General features: G+C 32.1%; 4 protein-coding genes across 7 annotated transcripts; 2 read left to right on the top strand and 2 right to left on the bottom strand.

Moving 5' to 3' along the window:
* The first annotated feature begins 747 nt into the window (after positions 1-747).
* Positions 748-4548, top strand: LOC140825433 (probable RNA methyltransferase At5g51130). 3 transcript variants are annotated; one of them, XM_073187200.1, is made up of 9 exons: positions 748-898; positions 1201-1409; positions 1703-1817; positions 1921-1968; positions 3081-3306; positions 3550-3637; positions 3749-3814; positions 4068-4136; positions 4218-4548. In XM_073187200.1, exons 2-9 carry the CDS (start codon positions 1221-1223, stop codon positions 4305-4307), a joined length of 891 nt encoding a protein of 296 aa, XP_073043301.1. In that variant the 5' UTR covers positions 748-898; positions 1201-1220; the 3' UTR covers positions 4308-4548. The 3 variants fall into 3 exon arrangements, with proteins under 3 accessions (XP_073043301.1, XP_073043300.1, XP_073043302.1); XM_073187199.1 differs by having other exon boundaries at positions 770-1055; XM_073187201.1 differs by having other exon boundaries at positions 770-1113.
* An 892-nt stretch (positions 4549-5440) lies between these two features.
* LOC140825432 (uncharacterized) lies at positions 5441-8476 on the top strand. Its single transcript, XM_073187198.1, has 2 exons — positions 5441-7953; positions 8095-8476. The coding sequence occupies exon 1, from the start codon at positions 5584-5586 to the stop codon at positions 5965-5967; it is 384 nt and encodes a 127-aa protein (XP_073043299.1). The 5' UTR covers positions 5441-5583; the 3' UTR covers positions 5968-7953; positions 8095-8476.
* LOC140825431 (putative aldehyde oxidase Art an 7) lies at positions 7659-10513 on the bottom strand. The gene is made up of 2 exons (XM_073187197.1): positions 9805-10513; positions 7659-9112 (listed from the first exon to the last, which is right to left on the bottom strand). The coding sequence occupies exons 1-2, from the start codon at positions 10489-10491 to the stop codon at positions 7766-7768; spliced, it is 2034 nt and encodes a 677-aa protein (XP_073043298.1). The 5' UTR covers positions 10492-10513; the 3' UTR covers positions 7659-7765.
* A 2820-nt stretch (positions 10514-13333) lies between these two features.
* LOC140828023 (protein SPEAR3-like) lies at positions 13334-15698 on the bottom strand. 2 transcript variants are annotated; one of them, XM_073190990.1, is made up of 5 exons: positions 15286-15698; positions 15052-15135; positions 14319-14386; positions 13899-13986; positions 13334-13789 (listed from the first exon to the last, which is right to left on the bottom strand). In XM_073190990.1, the coding sequence occupies exons 1-5, from the start codon at positions 15508-15510 to the stop codon at positions 13676-13678; spliced, it is 579 nt and encodes a 192-aa protein (XP_073047091.1). In that variant the 5' UTR covers positions 15511-15698; the 3' UTR covers positions 13334-13675. The 2 variants fall into 2 exon arrangements, with proteins under 2 accessions (XP_073047091.1, XP_073047092.1); XM_073190991.1 differs by having other exon boundaries at positions 13337-13789; positions 15052-15132.
* Positions 15699-20610: the final 4912 nt, after the last annotated feature.

Raw genomic sequence — 20610 nt, 5'->3', positions numbered from 1 at the left:
ACACACACACACACACGATACAATGTCTTTTGGTTAAATGCAACTTTTTTTTTTTCCTAAATTAGGTTTCAGTTAAAAACAGGGAATAACCGAAATAAATGCAATCTAGACAGACATAAGAGTTTGAAATTTCTTGACCAAGTTCACAAATATTATGTAATTAAGAATTTTTATTACATCATTTTCTGTATCATTTTTTTATATATTTTTTCCACCATTGGTAAGTTATAAAAGAGTTAAATTTCCCTTGTTCCCTTAACTATCAACAACACACATTTAGCCCTTTGAAATTATCAATGGTTTCGCTTTGAACTCTTCAATTATCATGTCTGCTTCACCATATTATATAATTATTTGCATTGCTCTGCTTAATTATATAATATAATTAATCAAATATTTATTGTAATATATTATAATTTTAGACAATATTATAATAAATTTTATAAATAATATAATTAAAAGCATTCATTACAATTAAATTATTAAGCACACAATTTATAAATAAATTTGACTAAATGTTTAAGTTTAAATTAATTTAGTTGTGATATCACAATAATTTTAATTCAAATGAATGTTATTTAATAAAAATGTAACATATTGTTAATTTTTTAATTGTAATAATTTATATAATATTAGTACAACGATATAATTAATTTAGTATGTACTAAATATTAGTTAACAACTGAATTGAATAATTAATTGGTACCCTTCACGATTTATTTAAGGTAATAAAACGAGACAAAAATAAGAAAATCTAATTTCATAATTACTTGAACTCTTCAATTGCCCATTGTAAAACCCTCTTCTCAGTTTGTTCCAGCCGTTCTTGATCCCTCCGCCAAGCCCGCCTTCGCCATCGCATCTCTGCCGTTACATTGCCGCTACTCCGCGGCCATTGGTAAGCTTCTTTGAATTTCCGGCGTTCGCTTACTTTCTGCTTGGAACTCTCTTCCAAACCCAGTTCCTTACAAAACTTTTATTTTTTTTACTTGTTATACACACCTCCACGCTTCTTCCGCGACGGTTGCAATTTTTTGTTGGCTGGAGAGAGCTAGGTGAACCTATATACCCTTTTTGCGGAGAAGCCAAGCGGACCAAGAAATTTGGCAGCATGTGCAAAAGGCGATTTAATAAGATTTGCATTCGTGAAACTTAGAAATTTGATAAATTGCTTATCAAAATGTGATCTTTATATTGAAGGGGCACACAATTCGTGAAACATGGTTGGAGAAAATGAAAACAATGGCAATGCCAGATACTTGAAAAGTCGCAAGAGAAACAACGACAAGGAGCAAAACATGGAGCTCAAGGAGGCTGTAACGTGTTATACTCCACAGGAATCCTCGAAGAGAAGGAATAAAAAAGAAGTGGCAATCTTTGGAAATTACAGAAACTACTATGGATATAGGGTACCCTCTCGTCTTTTCGTCACTTTTCATTTATATCCTATATTGTTTCCATAGTTTCAGTTGTTATGTTGTATTATTATGTGTGAATGGATACATTTCTTTTTTTTATTTAGGTTCATATTTGTTATAATTGATAAAATTCGTTTGACCATCCGAACTCTACCTTTGAATTTTAGAAGATTTCGGGTCAGTAATTGTCGCAAATAGTCCTGTGATACTATGTCAAATGCTAAAATTTTATCCGATTCTTTATTGCCTGAATGTGGGATTTATCATTTCTATGGTGTTACAAGGTTGGTCAGGACTTGGACAAAGATCCTAGATTACAGGTGATGAAGGGTGAATGGTTTGAGGGAAAGGATTGCCTTGACATTGGCTGTAACAGTGGGTTGATCACAATTGCTATTGGTACTCAATTATCCCATAACCTAAGTGTGCTGTTTGATTATTTACTAATCATTTACCTTGTATGGCCTGTGAAGAGTCCACGATTTCTATCCTTTTTCTTCAGCAAAAGCATTTGGCTGCAGGAGCATTCTTGGAGTTGATATTGATGGAGGTAACATTTTCAAAGTTTTAGTGTAAATCATTAAGTGCTGAAAGGTCAATAACATGTGTAAATGTCAAATACACGACTCTAGGAGCTTTGAAACTTCTGTTTTCTATTTTAGTAATGAATTTTGTTGCCATGCTCGAATTTTACACGGTGGATTTTCTACACACCCCTTTCTTTTGAACCTAATTCTTTTTTTTTTATCATCTATTACTATACATACATACATACATATATATATATATATATATTAAACTTGAGGCACCTATAGTAACAGAATCGGTCCGTCCATGTGATACTAATGTCGAATTACATATATAGCCTAGAAAAATACACATTCATTTTTTTGTTAAAGGACAGATATGTCAAAACATAATTTGTAATCCTTATGACCTTATCCTTATCATTTTTGTTAAAATTTCATTATCTTCCTCAAAATTTGTAACGACCATATCCGTAACTCTTATGATTTGGCTTTTTGTAAAGAGTTTTTTAAATATATTTTTTTCAATTTGATTGCAGGTATCCAAATTTTATTATTTGATTGCATAAAATGATATGAATATGTATTCAAATAATAATGTATTTGAAGAATAAATTGATTTTTTTTTAAAAATACAATATCTATTAGGCAAAAACTTGTGTGAGACGGTCTCACGGATTGTATTTGTGAGACGAATCTCTTATTTAGGTTATCCATGAAAAAATATTATTTTTTATGCTAAGAGTATTATTTTTTATTGTGAATATGAGTAGGGTTGACCCGTCTCACAGATTAAGATCAGTGAGACGGTCTCACATGAGACTCACTCTATCTATTAAGACTTATGCATTTTTTATTTTTCATATGTATTAGAATTTAAGTAATTGAATACAATTTAGAATAACATCACTTAAAAAATACTTTTAAAATAAAAATATATTACATAAATTCAATACATAATATTAATTTAAACAAACGCAATGCATGTGCCATGAAAACTAATAGTTGATAAACTTGAAAAAGTGTTAATCTTGCACCAAATTTTCTACACACCCCTTTCTTTTTGCACCAACCACCAAATCTTTTTGAAAGTTATCTTTAGACTGGAATAATAACAATAATTCATAAATTCCAGACCGAGTTCAGGATGCGTATTGGACTCTCAGGAAAGTCGTGAAGACAAGTACTCATAACACACCGGCTGATGCTGGGTTGGTAAATGGCTTGAAGAACCTTGCAAGTGAGTCACTGACAGAAGCTGCATTGAACAAAGATCTGTTAAAGATAGTTTCTTTTCAGAAAGGAAATGTTGTTCAGAGTTGGCGCCCACATGCAAATACATACTACAGTGCAGTTCTTTGGTAATATGTAGGAGCTCGTTCTGTCTACGGTGATATGATTTTCTGAATCTTGTGATTCTGCTGACCTCATATGACTAGTGAAATCCTAAACAAACAGATAGATGGCACATACAAACCCTAAAAAAAAGGCATATCTCACATATTGATTCAAGTTATTCAGAAAAAATCTTCTGTTTGAATAATGTGTAATCTTTTTTCTCTCTCCTTTATGTGCTAATCAGTTTTTTTTCATTCTGTCGCTAGTTTAAGTGTGACCAAATGGATACATCTGAACTGGGGTGACGATGGGCTAATTACTTTATTCAGGAGAGTCTGGACGCTTCTCCTACCGGTATTTCATGCACACAATTATAATTCAAGTTGTCTTATTGGTGTTGACCTGCTTTTATTCATATATTTTACTTGAAAATTCGTTTGTGAACTGTGTGCATTCTTGTGGCAGGGTGGTGTTTTCATTTTGGAACCTCAACCGTGGAGCTCATATTATAAGAACCGGCTTGTCTCTGAGGTATATTCTTTTCCAACTAAATGCATATAATGAATTTAGTTGTATACTAGATCTGAGCAATCAAATCATCCTAGCCTGCATGTTATCTCGTGGTTACTAATCGATGAACTAGACCATTGAAGAGTTTTATGGAATGGATGTAAAGATGGTTATTTTTCAATTCGGGGTTTCTCTTCTTAAACAATTGAAGCAAAATTACATAATGTTTATTAGGTCAAATTTCTCCTGAAACATCCATCTGCTTATTTTGCAGACTGCTGCTGCTAACTATAAAAATATCGAGATACCTCCAGAAGATTTTCAGGATATACTGCTAGACAAGGTAATATGCTCGACTTATTAAATTTTTCCAAAGTTACATTAGAAAGTTTCTGAATTTTGAGTTCTTGTTTGACAATGGCAGATAGGGTTCCGAAGGGTAGAAAACATAACGTCAGGCTTATCGGGTACCAAATCCGGATTTGACAGACCAATCTTGGCTTTCTGGAAATGAAAAATGAAGGCTTGAATGAAAGCTTATCACAAAACAGGCCTGTGTTATATTTTGGTCGCCTACCTTGTCCTGAATGAACTCAAAAGTAGATAGAGATATACAGGAGGGGACAATACTTATATACTAAGCTGCTATTCAAATATCAAGCGCAAAATAGTGAAGTTAGTTAAGTTGGTTATTTTGTTGAAAATAAGAAATTTTCCGATATGTATACAATCCGTCCCTTTTAGACTTCTTTGTTCTTGACATGTGTTATAGTTTGGATGTTTCACTTTTTCAAAAACATTGGTAAATGATGCACATTTTCCGAGCGAATAATTCTAAAGATACTGCCAATATATTGTATAACGATATTTACAATAATTATATTGTAAGATTTTGTATTAAATTTATCATGAGATTTTAATAAATTGAATTTTTGTATTGAATTTTTTGTGTTGTAAACAGTGTTAGCATTAAATATTCGATATAATTTGCATTTTGTAATGTAATTTAAGCAATATATTTCTTAAATCGAATGCTTTCATAGATCACTGAAAATCAAGGGAAGACATAAATGGTGTAGCTAAAATCAATTATGGCAAACTAGATCGTACATTGATATTGAAAATTAAATTTTATGGAGGAAATAAGTCATCTTCGTACACTTCATTTTAATTTAGTATAAACTTTTATATGATATTTATAACTATTCTTGAAATTCATCGTTTTATATCAATAAAATAATGAAATAATATAGGGGTTTAAATGAATCAAATTCAAAGTTCAAACTATACTTCATAAATTTAAAGCAGTTTGATGCGAACTTGGATTCTATTGTAAATTAATTTACGAATGAGTTTATATAATCAAATCGTGAATTTGAGTTCGTAAGATAAAAAAAAATACAATTAAATTTTTTTTTGTATAATAAAAATATATAATACTAAAAAATAATTTTATTTTATATTATGAAATATAAAAAAATGTTTCAAAATTAATCCAAGTTCGACTCGACTCATTCCCACGCCATTAAAGCGATATAATTTACAACAAAAATAATTTTGCTATTTACAAGAAGGTTGTGTGTCAATTGTCAAATATTGGATGTAAATGTAGAATTTTCCCAAAATATATGACTTTAACATAATTTAATTAGAATATGGGTAATAATAAACAAGTTTGGCTTAGATCTTCAACAAGGGAGGGATTAGATGGTAGAAGGCTCAATCTAGAAGGCAAAATCAAGCGGCATAAAATCTGAACTTTACAGTGTTATCGTATTCTCCGAGGGGAAATGCTTGGAAAAGATGTTGAGAAGATGGTGGCAATAGGCCTTGTTTGGGGGGCGACGAATGCCCTAATGCGCAAAGGTGCACTCATATGGGACCAAGCGCTTAAATCTACGCCTCAATCAGACGCGTCCCAGCTCAAGAAATGGCTGAAGCTTCTGTTGATTTGGCAGTACACTTTGCCTTTCCTGATAAATCTTTCAGCCTCAGCTACTTTCTTTGCCATTTTGAGCGATTCTCCTATTTCTTTAGCTGTGCCTGTGACCAATGGTACTACCTTTGCTGCGACTGCAGTTTTTGGGATGATTCTTGGAGAGGAAACCCATGTGGGGTTGGCCTTGTTTGGTACTTTGCTTATTGTTTTGGGGATATATATTTGTGTTGTGTAATCGGTTTGTAGGTGATATAATTCTTTTGTCTCGACTCGGTTCTTGTTGAGTTCGTTTTGTGTTGATATATGATATGTAGTTAAAAAATACACGTCTCAGATTTAATAGCGAGGAGGGTTCTGGGTGTTCTTGTACTCTTTCTAATTAGGAACTGAGGAAAGCAATAATATTTTATGGTAATTGGATTATTTAATTTATGTTGATGCTCCACTTTCCGGATATTACACAGATTACTGAACTTAAATACGGGCATGCTTCATTGCTGCTAATGATTTATGGTGTTACTACTTTACTAATATTGTTGAATTGCGTTTTATTGCTAGAGTTGCTGATCATAGCTATAATTGTTGTGATTTATTGAGGACGAGGACAAGGTGAGGAGAACATATATTTGCTAATAGAAGCTAAGTGGGATGATATATGACGTTTCATTAATGATCATTACAATCTATGAAAAATGTGTATCCAACATTCATGTTGCTGCAGAAGATATGACTGCAAAGAACTTTTATGTCAATGATGTTGGTAGCCATCAGATAACGCCTTTCTTCTGCACTCTGCAGGAACTCGTCCTACTTCTGTTTTGTGACTTTGTCCTCAGTAGTCAGCACCATTCTGTCGATTAGTGTGAACACACTATTGTGCTAACCATCCCTGTGGTGACATTTAACTCCTTTTCATACTCGTACATAGTTCTGTTATTGCTTTAATTTTCTGCCATATTGTGATTTAAACTCGTAACATTACCCTCCTGTGAAAGCAGTAGTGTGGGAATCTTTACTGAAATCCTTCTGAATAAGTAGCATATAAGATTTTATTTTCGAACCTCCCAACTTACCCACCCTTAGTTTATAGCCTAGCTTGCTGAATGCAATGATTAAATATTTTGGATCAGCATCTATATAACTGTAAAGATTGCTTTTGCAAATGTTTCCGATACACTCATCTCCGTTACCTCACTATCTTGGGACTCCTACGTCAGGCTTTTCTTCAGTGGGTGTGGCTGCCAAGAGCACCATCCTGAAGTAGTATTGGGAAGGCCTGACAATGCCATAGGATGGTTTCTATCAAATATGGAAAATCTCACTTGAGGGAATGGCTGAATCCTACAATGAAATTTCTTATTTATGGTAAGAATTTTGATAATGGTGAGTTACTATTTGAGTTAAACTGTGTAATTTCATGAAGGGTTGCTGAAAGGCCTTATTTCCTGGTGGATTTGCAATTTACGTGGTAAACTGGTATTTGAGTGCTAACCCTTGAAATTTCTTTCAATGTCATGAGCTATTTGACGTCCACTTGTTATGTATTGCGATTAATCAAAAGATGAGGACATAAGATCAGGAAATTACAGATATTGTTGAAAAGAACATAGAATTTTTTAGGATTCCTCATTCAAGAATCAAGATCTGTTCACTTAATCCGCAGGCACATGTGCTAGGATGATCCATGCTCTGCTTTTTTTTTTTGCGTTTTGTTCTCAAACGGCCATTCATATAAATTTTCTTTAATGCATGAGTTACTAGACATGTAATAAATGCTCATTCTTTCTTTGAGATAGTTTTAATCGGCAATCTGTGTGTCTTGATGAACCATGTGGTGCTCCACAATGAAAACACGACTACTCGGCAGTGTGCAGTACTCAAGAAATCTTGTATTCCTCGTCCTATTGTGAACGATATAATGTAGTTAAAGAATCAAATTAATTTATTGAATCAAGTGCGGTGAACAACCAGGTTACAGTGAGATTTCTGTGTTTCTTGTTGGACACGGCGTATTATAAAGATACGAAGGTCTGCTACTCAATATGCACCCACATTCCACGGCTAGGCACATCCTGGTGAACAACGAAAAGAAGATAGTATCCCGGAGGAGCAAGCCTTCCAGATGGTGGAGCAACCACGGTAATTGCTCCATCGCCAGCTTTCTTCAGCTTCAAAATCAGAAGCCTCTGATTCATCGAGTAGCCATGGGTTGTGAAAGGGGGTGAGTACATTGTAACCTTAATCTTGTTATAATCTATTTCTCCTGCATCCGATTGAATGTGAATATTAACTTCATCTCCGTACTTAAGTTTCTTGTCCGAATAATCTTCAACTATCACCAGGCGATATTTCTTTAGCGCAGGAGCCAAGTACGGTGGAGAAAATTTCTCCACTCGAAGATCGGTGGGGTATATCATGATCGGATCGCGAGCTTTATCGTGCATGTAATAAGGATTAGTGTTACTTCCAGCTACAAGAATCTGCCCATCTGGTAAAACAGCTGAGGACGAGTGATACATACGGGCTATCTTTGTTGGGACCAACTCTTTAAACCGTTGACCGGGTATTTTATTTGGAGAATACAGTACTGGATTTAGATTAGGAATATCTGCTGCATTCCATGCGGAAGTACCCGCCTTAGCGCCATTGATAATCAGCACATCTCCAGTTGGAAGCAGCAGCAAATCCCCCATAACTCGAGGCGAAGGCATGTCTTCTTTCTCCCAGTTAGACCCTTTCTTGTTAAGATTCAACCTTCCACAGTCTTTAAAAGCTGCAAAGAATTTTCTTGGGCGTTTCATATCAGAATACTCGAAAGAGTCTCGAGTGTTTCCTCCACAGATAATCACTTCAACCTCGAGTTTACCCTCGTCATCATTTTTATTGAGGTCAATCGGGAGAAGGGCCGACATACCCGATGGTGGGTAGTTTCTTGTCCCACCCGGCAAGTCTGGGAGAGTACGAACTGTTTCTCCCGTATATGGGTTGAGAATGATGGACTTGTAGTTGGCAAAAACGAAGAGGTTTCCATCTGGGAGGAGGTTTACAAAAGGGTAGAGATTGTTTTCTCCCATTTCGTTTGTTTCGGCTAGGAGAGGGAGACCGAACATCATGGTCGCAGATTCCAGCTGGTCAGGGGCGAAGATTTCATAGTTGTGTGAGGCACGGCCACCAATTAGGACGAAGCTGCCGTTTTCTAGGGCATGTTGGGTTGCATACCATCTGTTGCCAATCAGAGCCTTATCGTTTTCTTTAAAATCGCAGTAGTCGCAGGGCTCAAGTATCCGGATGCTTCGGAAACCATCCTGGTTGCCACCAGTGGAGATGAGGGCCCCTTTCGGGGACAGGGCTCCGGAGGAGCACCAAGGATCGGACGTCATCTGAGTTTTTATAAAATTGAGTCAGTACAAAAATATTATTGTGCGAAGAAGATATCTACATATTTTCCTATTTCATCAATTTTAAAAACTAAAAATGTGAATTTTAAATATTTTAAAATTTCAGCAATTCCTATTTGCCTTTGTCGTTTAAAATTTGAATATTTCTTGCTTAATTTTTTTTTTCAAATGCTTTGATAGCTAAGCCACAAGCACTGCTACATCTACTGCTATATACTCTAAGTAAGAGAGAAAAATTCATGGAATTCAAAAATATATAAACCAAGATACCAGAGTCGATCTTGAAGTGATCTGCTCTTGTTCATATAAATCTTAATAGACATTGCAAAAATTACTTTATGTCTTCCTGATCAAAGCGTTCAGACAAGGATGGGGCAAAGTGAACAAAAACCAAAATATAAACCATTTTACCTCAATATTGCATGCATGTATAATGTCTCCCCCAGTCAAAAGATACTCAAATCTTGCACATAATTTTCACCCTCATGTATATCAAATTATTCTCACACTTCACTCTCCCGTACGATAGCCTAGATTATCTCATGCGTGCATGCAATATTACTTAACATATTAAAGGGACGGATCTAAATATATGTTTAGATTTCAAAATTTCAATTTTAGAAAAATTACAATATGAGAAAACATCAAAATTACAATATGAGAAAACATCAAACCTTTAAGGTTCTAATTTCAGCCGTCTCCACATCATATTCTATGGCATGGGCAGTGCAATCCTGCTTCGGATCCTTATTTCTTCCCCCAACCCGTGGCTTGCATCTCCTAGGATTAGCTTCTATGTCAGACAAACCAAGAGTTGTTGTATCGTACCATACAGCCTTGTTATTAGGTAACAATTGAATATGCATTGCAGAAACCCCGGAATCCTCCGAGTGAATCATCCAAGAACCTAGGAATTCGGCACCCGGTTCGCCCTCTTCAAGGGCAGCATTTTCTGGTTCATCTTCTTCGCCTTTTCCAGGATTCCACGGGTTCCCGAAAAATGAAAAGAATGGAAACCGGAGTTTTGGAAACAAAGATGGAGATTCGTTGCCGTTGGGGCCGTCTTCTTCTGGAAGATGATTGGGATTCTTCGGGAGAACTTCTGGTTCTGGTTCTGGTTCTGGTTCGGGTTCACCGTCTTGACGATCGTCATCACCTGACGTGTTTTGGGAATAAGGTGGATCATTTGATCCGTTCTCGTTTTCTCCAGTGTGAGGAGCTTCTCCATATCCGGTGGTGCCACCGCTTTCGTCATGGTTGACGGAGGAAATCCGTGCGGTGGTGCATCCGACGAGGAGAGAAAAAAGAACGAGAGTTTTCAGCAAATTAGCCATTGAAGGAGCTTCAAGGGATTGCCTCATTTTGCTCTTGTTGCCTTTATATCCTCGGCTGCATGGGACTTTTATAGTGGCAAATGACAAGGAATTGAGGGGTAAAAAAGGTCAACTGAGATTTTGCGGACATGGCTCAGAATTAATAATTTTAATTTTCCTTTAATTCCATTATTTTTTTATGGCTGAGAATTGAGAATATATTTAGGAAGTCATTAGCTTCCAATTAAAATTCCGTGTGGGCCCAATATTGTTTAACGTGTAGGGATATTTAAAAAAACGGAATTGGTAAATATTTTTTAAAAAATAACCTCTCGAGTGTTTGAAATATACTGTAGATATTTTTTTAAAATAGTTGTTGATTAGGATTAGATAACAAAATACATATAGAGTAAGTCTTTTGTGATACGATCTCACGAATATTTATCTGTGAGATGAGTCAATCCTACCGATATTTACAATAAAAACTAATATTCTTAGCATAAAAGTTAATAATTTTTCATGGATGACCCAAATAAGATTCTGTCTCACAAATTACGACCCGTGAGACCGTCTCACACAAGTTTTTGTCATACTTCTAATGTGTTTTGAAGATTCCAAAATGTTTCAAAGCTTTATATCAGTGTGTGTATATGTGTGTATATATATTAATATTTTTCATAGACTTGGTGTAATATAGTGGATATAATATTAATTATATACTTTAATTCATATATTCATTTTTACAATCTAAAAAAAATTAAAAAAATATATATTAGAAAAAACGATAGGGATTATTTCAAATATTTATAAAATAATCATTAGGTTCCACTCTTTTAATAATACGAGGGAAAGTTTAAAAAGAATGAGGGTATTTTAGGTAGACTAATACATGATGGAAAATACATATAAGTTTGAAAATTTTAATATTATTATAGAGTACGTCTCTTGTGAAACGGTCTCACGAATCTTTATCTGTGAGACGGGTCAACCCTACCGATATTCATGATAAAAAATAATACTCTTATCATAAAAAGTAATATTTTTTTACGGATGACCCAAATAAGCTAGATATCCGTTTTACAAAATACGACCCGTGAGATCGTCTCACACAAGTTTTTGTCATTGTTATATGTGTAATTACATTTGCTAATCTAGTGCATAACGGTGATTGGAAAGATGAGATGCTTCAATCCCAATTTCTCTAGTACGTACGTTATAAGCCATTTATCCATTTGATATTTTGAGTTTGATTTGTAACAAGAGGTTGAAAAAAATAGAAAAGATGACATGATCGATTGAGAGGTAATCATTGAGCTACAATTATTTGGTTCTTGAAATATTAAACACCGATAAATTAACTCGAATTTGATTTTTATATTGCTTGGTTGATATTACTAACAATTACTATCTCAACCATACCAAAGAGTGAGTACCTACGGATATGAGTCAGACGAGTTTGAGCTCTCAAGCTCGGGTTAATTGGATGTACCAAATTTGTTTATAAATAAGCATGACTAATCGAAAATAATTTTTTTTTCTAAGGCACACAGCTTCTGTATATAAGTTTAAACTCTCAATTCCATTAGTCCTAAATTAAATTATCATTCATATCAAAAATACACTATACAAATATTTTTGGGCTAATTGCATCAATCCCTCTTGTAAAAAGTCTAAAAAAACATAAAACCTCCTAAAAAAATTAATAGTTAATATATCATCCATCTTCTAAAAATGAAATATTTCACCTCTATATTATAAAAACTCAGACACATTAAATTAAAATTTCGATATGTAATGTATTGAAAATAGAATATAATATAGTGATCAAATATTTCTGAAAAGTGGTCAGATTTAAAATACACTAGAAACGTAAAATAGAAAAAAAAAATCGATCCGATCCGGAGATCAGAAAAAAATGAAAACACAAAGGTCGGGAAAGCTTATCTTTACGGTACCAAAATCATGTGTTACACAATGAAACTAATATAATTTAAGTCAATAAACTTTTATAAACTTGTTCCATAAAGTTGGGACATCTTTATAAAAAGAATTATATATGTAACACAAAGTAATAATGAATGTTGGAACTGATAAGAAACTTGTTTGTCTAGAATCTCTTGAAGAAGTTCATAGGGGAAAATATATAAAATAAATTTAGTTCTCATGCTCTCAAGTTCACGAGGCCTTAGGGTGAGAGATTTTGTTAATTCAAAACACTCTCCAAATTTAAAAATTGTATATTAAAAAATACATAATCGAAGTCGAAGCTTGCACAAAAGTTTCTTTAAATTTCGTAGCAAAATGGTGTAGGACGAAGTAATGTTGTGATAATCCAACGTTTTGAATAAAATTTCAAAGGGAAAACTACCTTTTTATTCCTATATGTTTATTTGTTTGTTTGTTTGTTTGTTTTTTTTTTTTTTGATTTTTTGGTTATTTATATTGTCAAATTTTAGTCTTAATCCACTAGGTTTTTTTTTTACAGTTAATAGTCATTTTTCTATGTGACGCTGATGTGGCACTAATGTGACGCTGACATGTATAGTGGCATATCATCACTTCATATGAAAAATGACTAAAATTGGAAGATGCAGAACCAAGACTGGATTTCGATAATATAAATGATCAAAAGCGCAAAAAAAAATTACGCAAGACCAAAATTGCAAAATTTTCAATTTCATACCATATTCTTATATACATAAATAAATATATATAGTCTTGCTGTAATGCTCACCAGCCGTGCTTACTTCTGTGTCCACCAATGAGATGACGTTCATCTATTGAATGTTGCGAACAACATAACAAAATTGTATATATAATTAACTAAAGATGGAGCATAATTAGGGAACATAAGATCTTGAAATGGCCACTCCACATGCTTCATGTTTCTCCCAATTAATTGGATACCAATATAACCGAATATATTCCATAAAAATATATAAAACCCATGAAACATTATATTAATCGATCCTACCTTTACAGATTACTAAATCTTTCGCAGAGGCTAGCTGGTAATTAATAATATCAACATTTATTGCATGATCATTCCTCAAATTCAAGCACAAGTGTCAATCTCTCCAGCCCAAACAATGCAATTTTTTTGTTTCTCCATTCAGTACAAATTCATGTTCTACATTTCGAACGAAATTTAAATAGAATCCAACAAGAAAATATATGAACAGGTTTTGTGAGCCTATGATTAATGAGCGTAGAGTAGTTTCTCTCCAAATGATCACAGCCTGAGCTCCAAATCTATGTCTTGACAACCACTAGATTCAGAATTTTGATCGTTGTACGCGAATGGATCGTCCCGGCCGTCTTTCTTGTCATTCATATCGTATGGTCCCTATAGATACCACGAAAATGGTATTAATCAATGGAAGGTTATTTATATCTTAAACGAATGTCTTCTTCTTCTTCTTTTTTTTTATATAAATTTTAATGTAACGAAGTACCTCAACATTGGGATCCAAGAAAGATCTTGTAGTCATGCTTGGCTGCATAGAATATAGGCGTTCTACGCCTGCATTGCCCGGTGGCCATCTGTTTAGTTCAAAGAATAATTGTTTAGAATTATTTCTAGACCTAAAATTTTGTGCAAAGAAAAAAACATAAATATGCATGGAAATAAATAAATCTCGAATAATTTAACGAGAATTGATATATTTCATGCGTTATCAATTAAAAACTTGTGTGAGACAGTTTCGCGGGTCGTATTTTGTGAGATGAATATCTTATTTGGGTCATTCATGAAAAAATATTACTTTCTTTGCTAAGAATATTACGAATATCGATAGGGTTGACATGTCTCACAGATAAAGATTTGTGAGACCGTCTCAAAACGACTTACTCTAATAAAAAATGTACACACAAACCTTGCGACATTGCCTTGTTGGGATTCTCCATATCTGATATTTGCCCTATCTAAATCTTGAAAGCCCATCTGAAATAAGGACGAGCTTGAAAGATTAAACTATCAAATTTACTTAATTAGCTAGCAAGATTGGGGCAAGTAAAAACATTTAGGAAAATATTGAAATGGTTCAAATTCAAAGATCTTTTGAACTACATATGTCTGTTATCTGTCAAACAAATCAAATATAAATTAATTTATATTATCCATCATACCTCAATTAACCCAAAATCCAGAATTCATAGCTGAAAAGAGAAAAATAAAACCTTAAATCTTATCATTTAATTAGATTTTGTATGATCAATTAGACAACAATTTTCTGTACTAAATAAGGAAGCGAATCTATAAATTAAATGATTTTTTAAAAGAGGGGTATGCTATAATCGTGATAGGAGTTAACTCATGAGCTTCTCCTAAAATCGGATATAATTCTTGACCTCTAGGGTTAAAAGATCATATAGACATTTTGAATTTTTTTGTACAAAAAAATCGAAAATTATTGTAACATGATAAAAGGTCACAAATTAACAATCCCACCAGCTAAATCATGTCCTGTATCAAGTCAAAAATCTCCTATTATATTATATTGCAAGAAAATCTTTCAGGATCCTAATTCACATGTTTTTCAAAAGATAGTAAATTATGATGATATAAATCGAATAAATCTCATATTAGCCAAGGAAAAATGATTTTACCCAGACTCCATGAGCTCCCGGAAAGGCGTAAGGAGGATGGGAAGGCGACGATGCATACGAGCTTCGTAATCTCATTTCCTCCTGCTGATTAAATCATCAAGAAAGCATATAAATAGACAGACACACACACACACACACACATAAATCCCCATCAATGAATCGTCAATAAAAAAAATGATGGAAAAAAACACATTTTAAATCAACCGAAAATGTTAAGAGTGAACAATCCAAAACCTGGCTGAAACCTTGTGCATAAGGGTTATGAACAGGAGGAGGATAATTGCGACCCGATTCAGTGTGTAACCTAATCTTCTCAAGCTGAGCAACCCCGAGTCCTCTCTGTGGCTGTTTCGGCTTATCCGAACCGTTCTTTTTGCCTTTTCTTGATGAAGAAGAAGCAGAAGAAGAAAACCCTCTTTCATGGCTGCTATTTCCGTCTCCAAAATAATTGCTTCCCATGTTGTTTTCTTACGGAATGAAATTTCTTGCAAAATGTTTGGCTATGGAATATTCAGCTGCCGTGCCTTTTAAGCTGTCAAGACTCTGGTTTCAGTGATTTATTATTGCAGTATCGGTGGATCAGATTTTGTGTAGATTCATTGCGTTTTACATTTATAGTTTGATCGAAATCCCTCATATTATATATATTCTTGCAAAATCTCAAGAGTTCAGCGTGATCGTCTCTGATTTTTCTCATAAAATATGCAATTATTTTTTGCTTTTGACAATTATGATCCCACTCACGCGCTTATTTGCGCGTTGGCTTGTATCATTTTTTAGAATTTTTTCCTCTTTTTTTCATTTAAATAAATATATATTTAAATATATATATATATATATAATTTTAATATCCTGCACACCTACCGTGCATATTCTTGTAAGCATCGATGATGTGTACACTCACTCATTAGATGAGCAATTTTCTCTATATTCATCACATCTAATAGGTGAAGTGACATCTCATCGAGGGATCCATTTGTGAATTTATTTAGAATTATATGATTTTCAAGTAAGTATTAAAATCATAATCAAAACTTTAACTCTAAATAGTTGGGTACGATTAGGTACATGAACATAATTATCTCATGTCATATTTACAATATGATATATATCACAATATCAAGCCTACTTTTCACACACTATTATCATTACTTGATTTAAAAACAAAAAACAAAAAACAAAAGAAGCAGATTACATTTTAACGAAAATAGAAAAAAAAATTAAATTTTAGGGACAAAATCGAAAGAATCAAGAAATGTGTAACTTTTTTTAAAAAATAGATTCAATGTAATGATATTTTGATTCAAATTGCTTGAAATTTAGGATTGTTACAGTGGATTGACACCTGTCACCAACATGATGTATCCAAATTAATGATTATAATTTACATTTTTTCAATAATTAATCTAGATCGATATCTAAAGACACCTTTTTGTATATATATATATAGAAACATATAATTTCTTATAATTAGTAAAGTATCTATCAAATTAAATAATGAAATACAAGTTGAAGTATCTATGAAATTAAATAATGAAATAAAAAATGAAAGATCCCAATTATTTATAATGATATCATGTGTCCTAACTTGATCACGATTGTCTCATGGTTGGGAAAATATATTCGAGTTATAACCAAGGATATCGACGTAACTCCAAACGAAGGAATGTAATTTCTCTATTTATCACAGCTAATCCATGTATTATTGTTTTGGACAAAAACTTGTGTGAGACGGTCTCACGAGTCATATTTTGTGAGACAGATCTTTTATTTGAGTTATCCACGAAAAAGTATTACTTTTTATGCTAAGAGTATTACTTTTTATTGTGAATATTGGTAAGGTTAATCCATCTCACAGATAAAGATTTGTGAGACTGTCTCACAAGAGCTACAAAAATGTTAGACATGAGAGTTAATTCATAATCAGTCTTGCACGAATAAGATATTTAAGGAAACTTATCAAACCCATATGGTAAGCTACCATGTTTTCTATTTTTTTATCCTATTACCTGTTGAAACTGAGTCTTAGTCATGTAATTTTTTTTTGTTGGGTTTTTAATCGTTTCTCATTGAAGCGCTAACTCGATACCGAAAATATTGATGTGACATTGAAAAAAAAATTTAAAAGATTAAGACTCGACTTTGACATACTAGATTGACTATTTTTCATGATATTTAATATTAAAAAAATCCACCATGTTATATATATGAGGATTATCGAATCACTCACAACTTCTTCCATTATGTTCGATTTATTAGGGAAGTATTGTGCGATCATATTTTTCTTTAAAATGCAATACGATCGAACTGATTCAAGATAAAATTGATATCCACCTAGCTAGGCGCATGATATTTTTAATTAACTATTATAACATGTATATCACTATGTGATTTGATATAATGATTTGTCACATGATAATTGCCTCATATTCAATAGCGAATTTAGTTGTATAATTATTAATTATAATTAAATTAGAAATTGTGTAAATGGATTTATTGAGGAATCTGGTTGGGATAGATATCCTTAATTGTTGGTTCCAAGAATTTTACTTGGTCCACGGTCCACGGTCACAAAATTTTTTTTGGCATAAAATATATTGTATGTTAATTTAAAAAATAGAGTTTCCATGCACTAAATCTAATCGAGTTCTTCGAAGCACGATTTGTGGGTCATATTTTATGAGTTGTGGAAAAGTGTGATTAAGAATCCTCACATTTCTTTAAATAAATATAAAAATTGATTGCTTCATATTTGATATCATGCCTTTTCGATGTCGTTTAAATAGTAATATTGCATCATTTCTTCATCAAATCCTGAAGAATAATATTGGAGTAATATGAAATCTATTGTGATATGTATAATTATAATGTATATGTATTTGAATTTCCTCTAGTTAACTTATATAACACTAAAAAATAAATTTGAAACCGTGGATTTCAAATACTCAATCCAAATGCAACTTGACACCCAATAATCACAATTAAGAGTAGATTTAGCTCTGGAGAATTATTTTTTTAAAAAATAAATGTTGATTGTATAGTTTTTGAGATACATATTTGCATATTTTTTAGATATGATGTGAAAGTCAAATTAATTTTCAGTAACTTTTGTTAATAATTGATTTTTATAAAACAAATCACAATTAGAGCTGTAATAAATCATTTCAGTTTCGTGTATTTCCTAGGTCGTGGGCTTGGTGTGGTAGTTTTTTTTAGCTAGATACTATTATTAATTTTTTAAGGAATGTAAATAGTTTTTGATACGATGTAAGAACATATATATTTAAGTAAAAAGTAACTTCTGTTATTCTTCTTTTATATTATGATATAAATGTTTTATTACATGATAGAAACATTCTAATTAAGTTCGTTCGTGGAAAACATCATAAATAAAATAAAGGAGAGCTAGAGACTTTTAATCTGTTAAAAAGACATTATTTTTTAAAAAATAATTTAGATTATGTGGCTCAACGTACGTATGGTAACTTATCAAATTGTCTATCATTTGGATATTAATATTGTATTTATTTGATATATTTTATCCAACAAATTTTTTGTGTGGCCTAGATCTCTGCCTTACAAAACTATATTATAAAATAATGTGAGATATCGTGGAATGAAGTGTATTCAACCACTAATAAAACAATAATAGAAACGCAAATTCAATACTTAATGCAATTTTATTTAAAAAAATCGTGTGGAGTGACTCCACGAATTCCACGATTAATTGAATATATTAGAACATTGCTTCTAAGTCACATATTTAAATTCTTCGAAGTCTTTATACGATGCTAACAATTAAAATTTAAAATCAAATGGTCTATATTTTTAGGACTACTGACTTGCTAGTTCACCAGACTAGCTATTTAATATAGCCAATGTCGTAATTATAAGAATTAAGCATTCGATAATCTTGTGTCTAAATTTAGATATCAAGATTTATTTATATTGTTTAGCATATGATTGTGTAACAGTGTTTAAGAGAGCTTTTGCGTATTTTAAAGTGATTATTCTAGAGATTATTTGAAATTCGTGATAAGCAAAAGTACGGAGTATCTGGAAATAAGAGTCTAAACTTAATACAAGCTAAATTTTGATTGTTTGGAGAAAACTTTGATTTCAAACTTAATTTTTAGTAAAATGACAATAATATTCTTAACATATATAACATTTATCTTCTGTAATTATCTAAATTTTGGTACTCACGTCAACAACAATGTATTTATATAATTATTATTACAATTTGTATCAAAAGTGATTTTATTTTAATAACATGAACGCTTGAAAATTTATATATGTTCATCTATTGTGTGAATTTATGTGTTCGATATATATATATAACTTGACCCCTTCATGTTCCAAAAACATTAACACTTTTTTTTGTTTTAAAATTTACATAAAAATATATATAACGTTTATTATTTGGTCCTTCTAAAAAATATAAATTTTTAACTTTACATATTTAGGTCTTGGCTCCAGTCTCCATCCTGTTTGTTTAGTGTATCGCATCGATTTGAAGTCTAAGTGAGGGTTTAAAAGGTTAAAAATATAATAACTAAAGGGAACAAAATGCAAAGAAATGTTTTCGAAAGACAGAAATGAATCAAGGGATTATGTTGGTTAAATTGAATTAATAATTCGCACGACGATGATTCCATTTCCGACATAGAAATATGGAGGAATATCTATTGTAGATTATGTGCACATGTAAAAGGATAGAGTGTATTACCTCATCTTAATAAATATATACATGGGATAAGTATAATATAATATATATATACATATTATATAGTTGTAAAATTTTAAAATGATTTTTAGCATCAAATTATTAAATTGGGATTCTGAATTGAGCGTAGAAAAGGCATCCAATAAAAGAAGATTTTAATTAAAATGACTATACGTGATCATACGGATTTCTTTAAAGTAAAAATATTTTTTCGTAACAGTATAGAATATCATATGAATACAATTAGTTGGTCGAAACGATTTTATTTTAATATAATAGTATTTGAAATTTTAAACTATATGTTGTGAATGACTGAATTCATCTAGAACGTGCATATGTGTGTGTATCTATCGATACATGAAGTTAAAAGCTAAGTAATACTTTATATTTCTGTATGTGTTGTCTTCCAAGTTTATAATCCTTTAATAAAGTATCGTCCTGTTACTCAATTTTATAATACGAATATCTTACCCGACTCAACACATAAAAATTTATTATTTTTATGTCAAAAACAGTATTTTTCACTCTAAATATAGAGAGAATACTAGACATGCGATACCATGTCACAAAAAAACATATCCGGAGATACCAAATATACTTTTAGAAGATATGATCCATCTGCCAGACTATACTTTAAAATGAAATAAAAAGTGGTCCATCGTTTTCAGTTGGGCAAAACATCTTTGTCTTGAAATATGAATAAAAAAATTATGCATGCAAACTCATGATAAGGATTAATATGTATATTCAAGTACGCCTTGTTCAAGAACTTGAGATTTGGTGAAACACGTGGAAAGTATATATTATATATAAGTCATTGTTGATGTAATGAT

Source organism: Primulina eburnea, chromosome 3, assembly GCF_022965805.1.
Source record: "Primulina eburnea isolate SZY01 chromosome 3, ASM2296580v1, whole genome shotgun sequence".
Classification (NCBI taxonomy): domain Eukaryota; kingdom Viridiplantae; phylum Streptophyta; class Magnoliopsida; order Lamiales; family Gesneriaceae; genus Primulina; species Primulina eburnea.
This window is presented reverse-complemented; position numbering and strand designations above follow the sequence as displayed.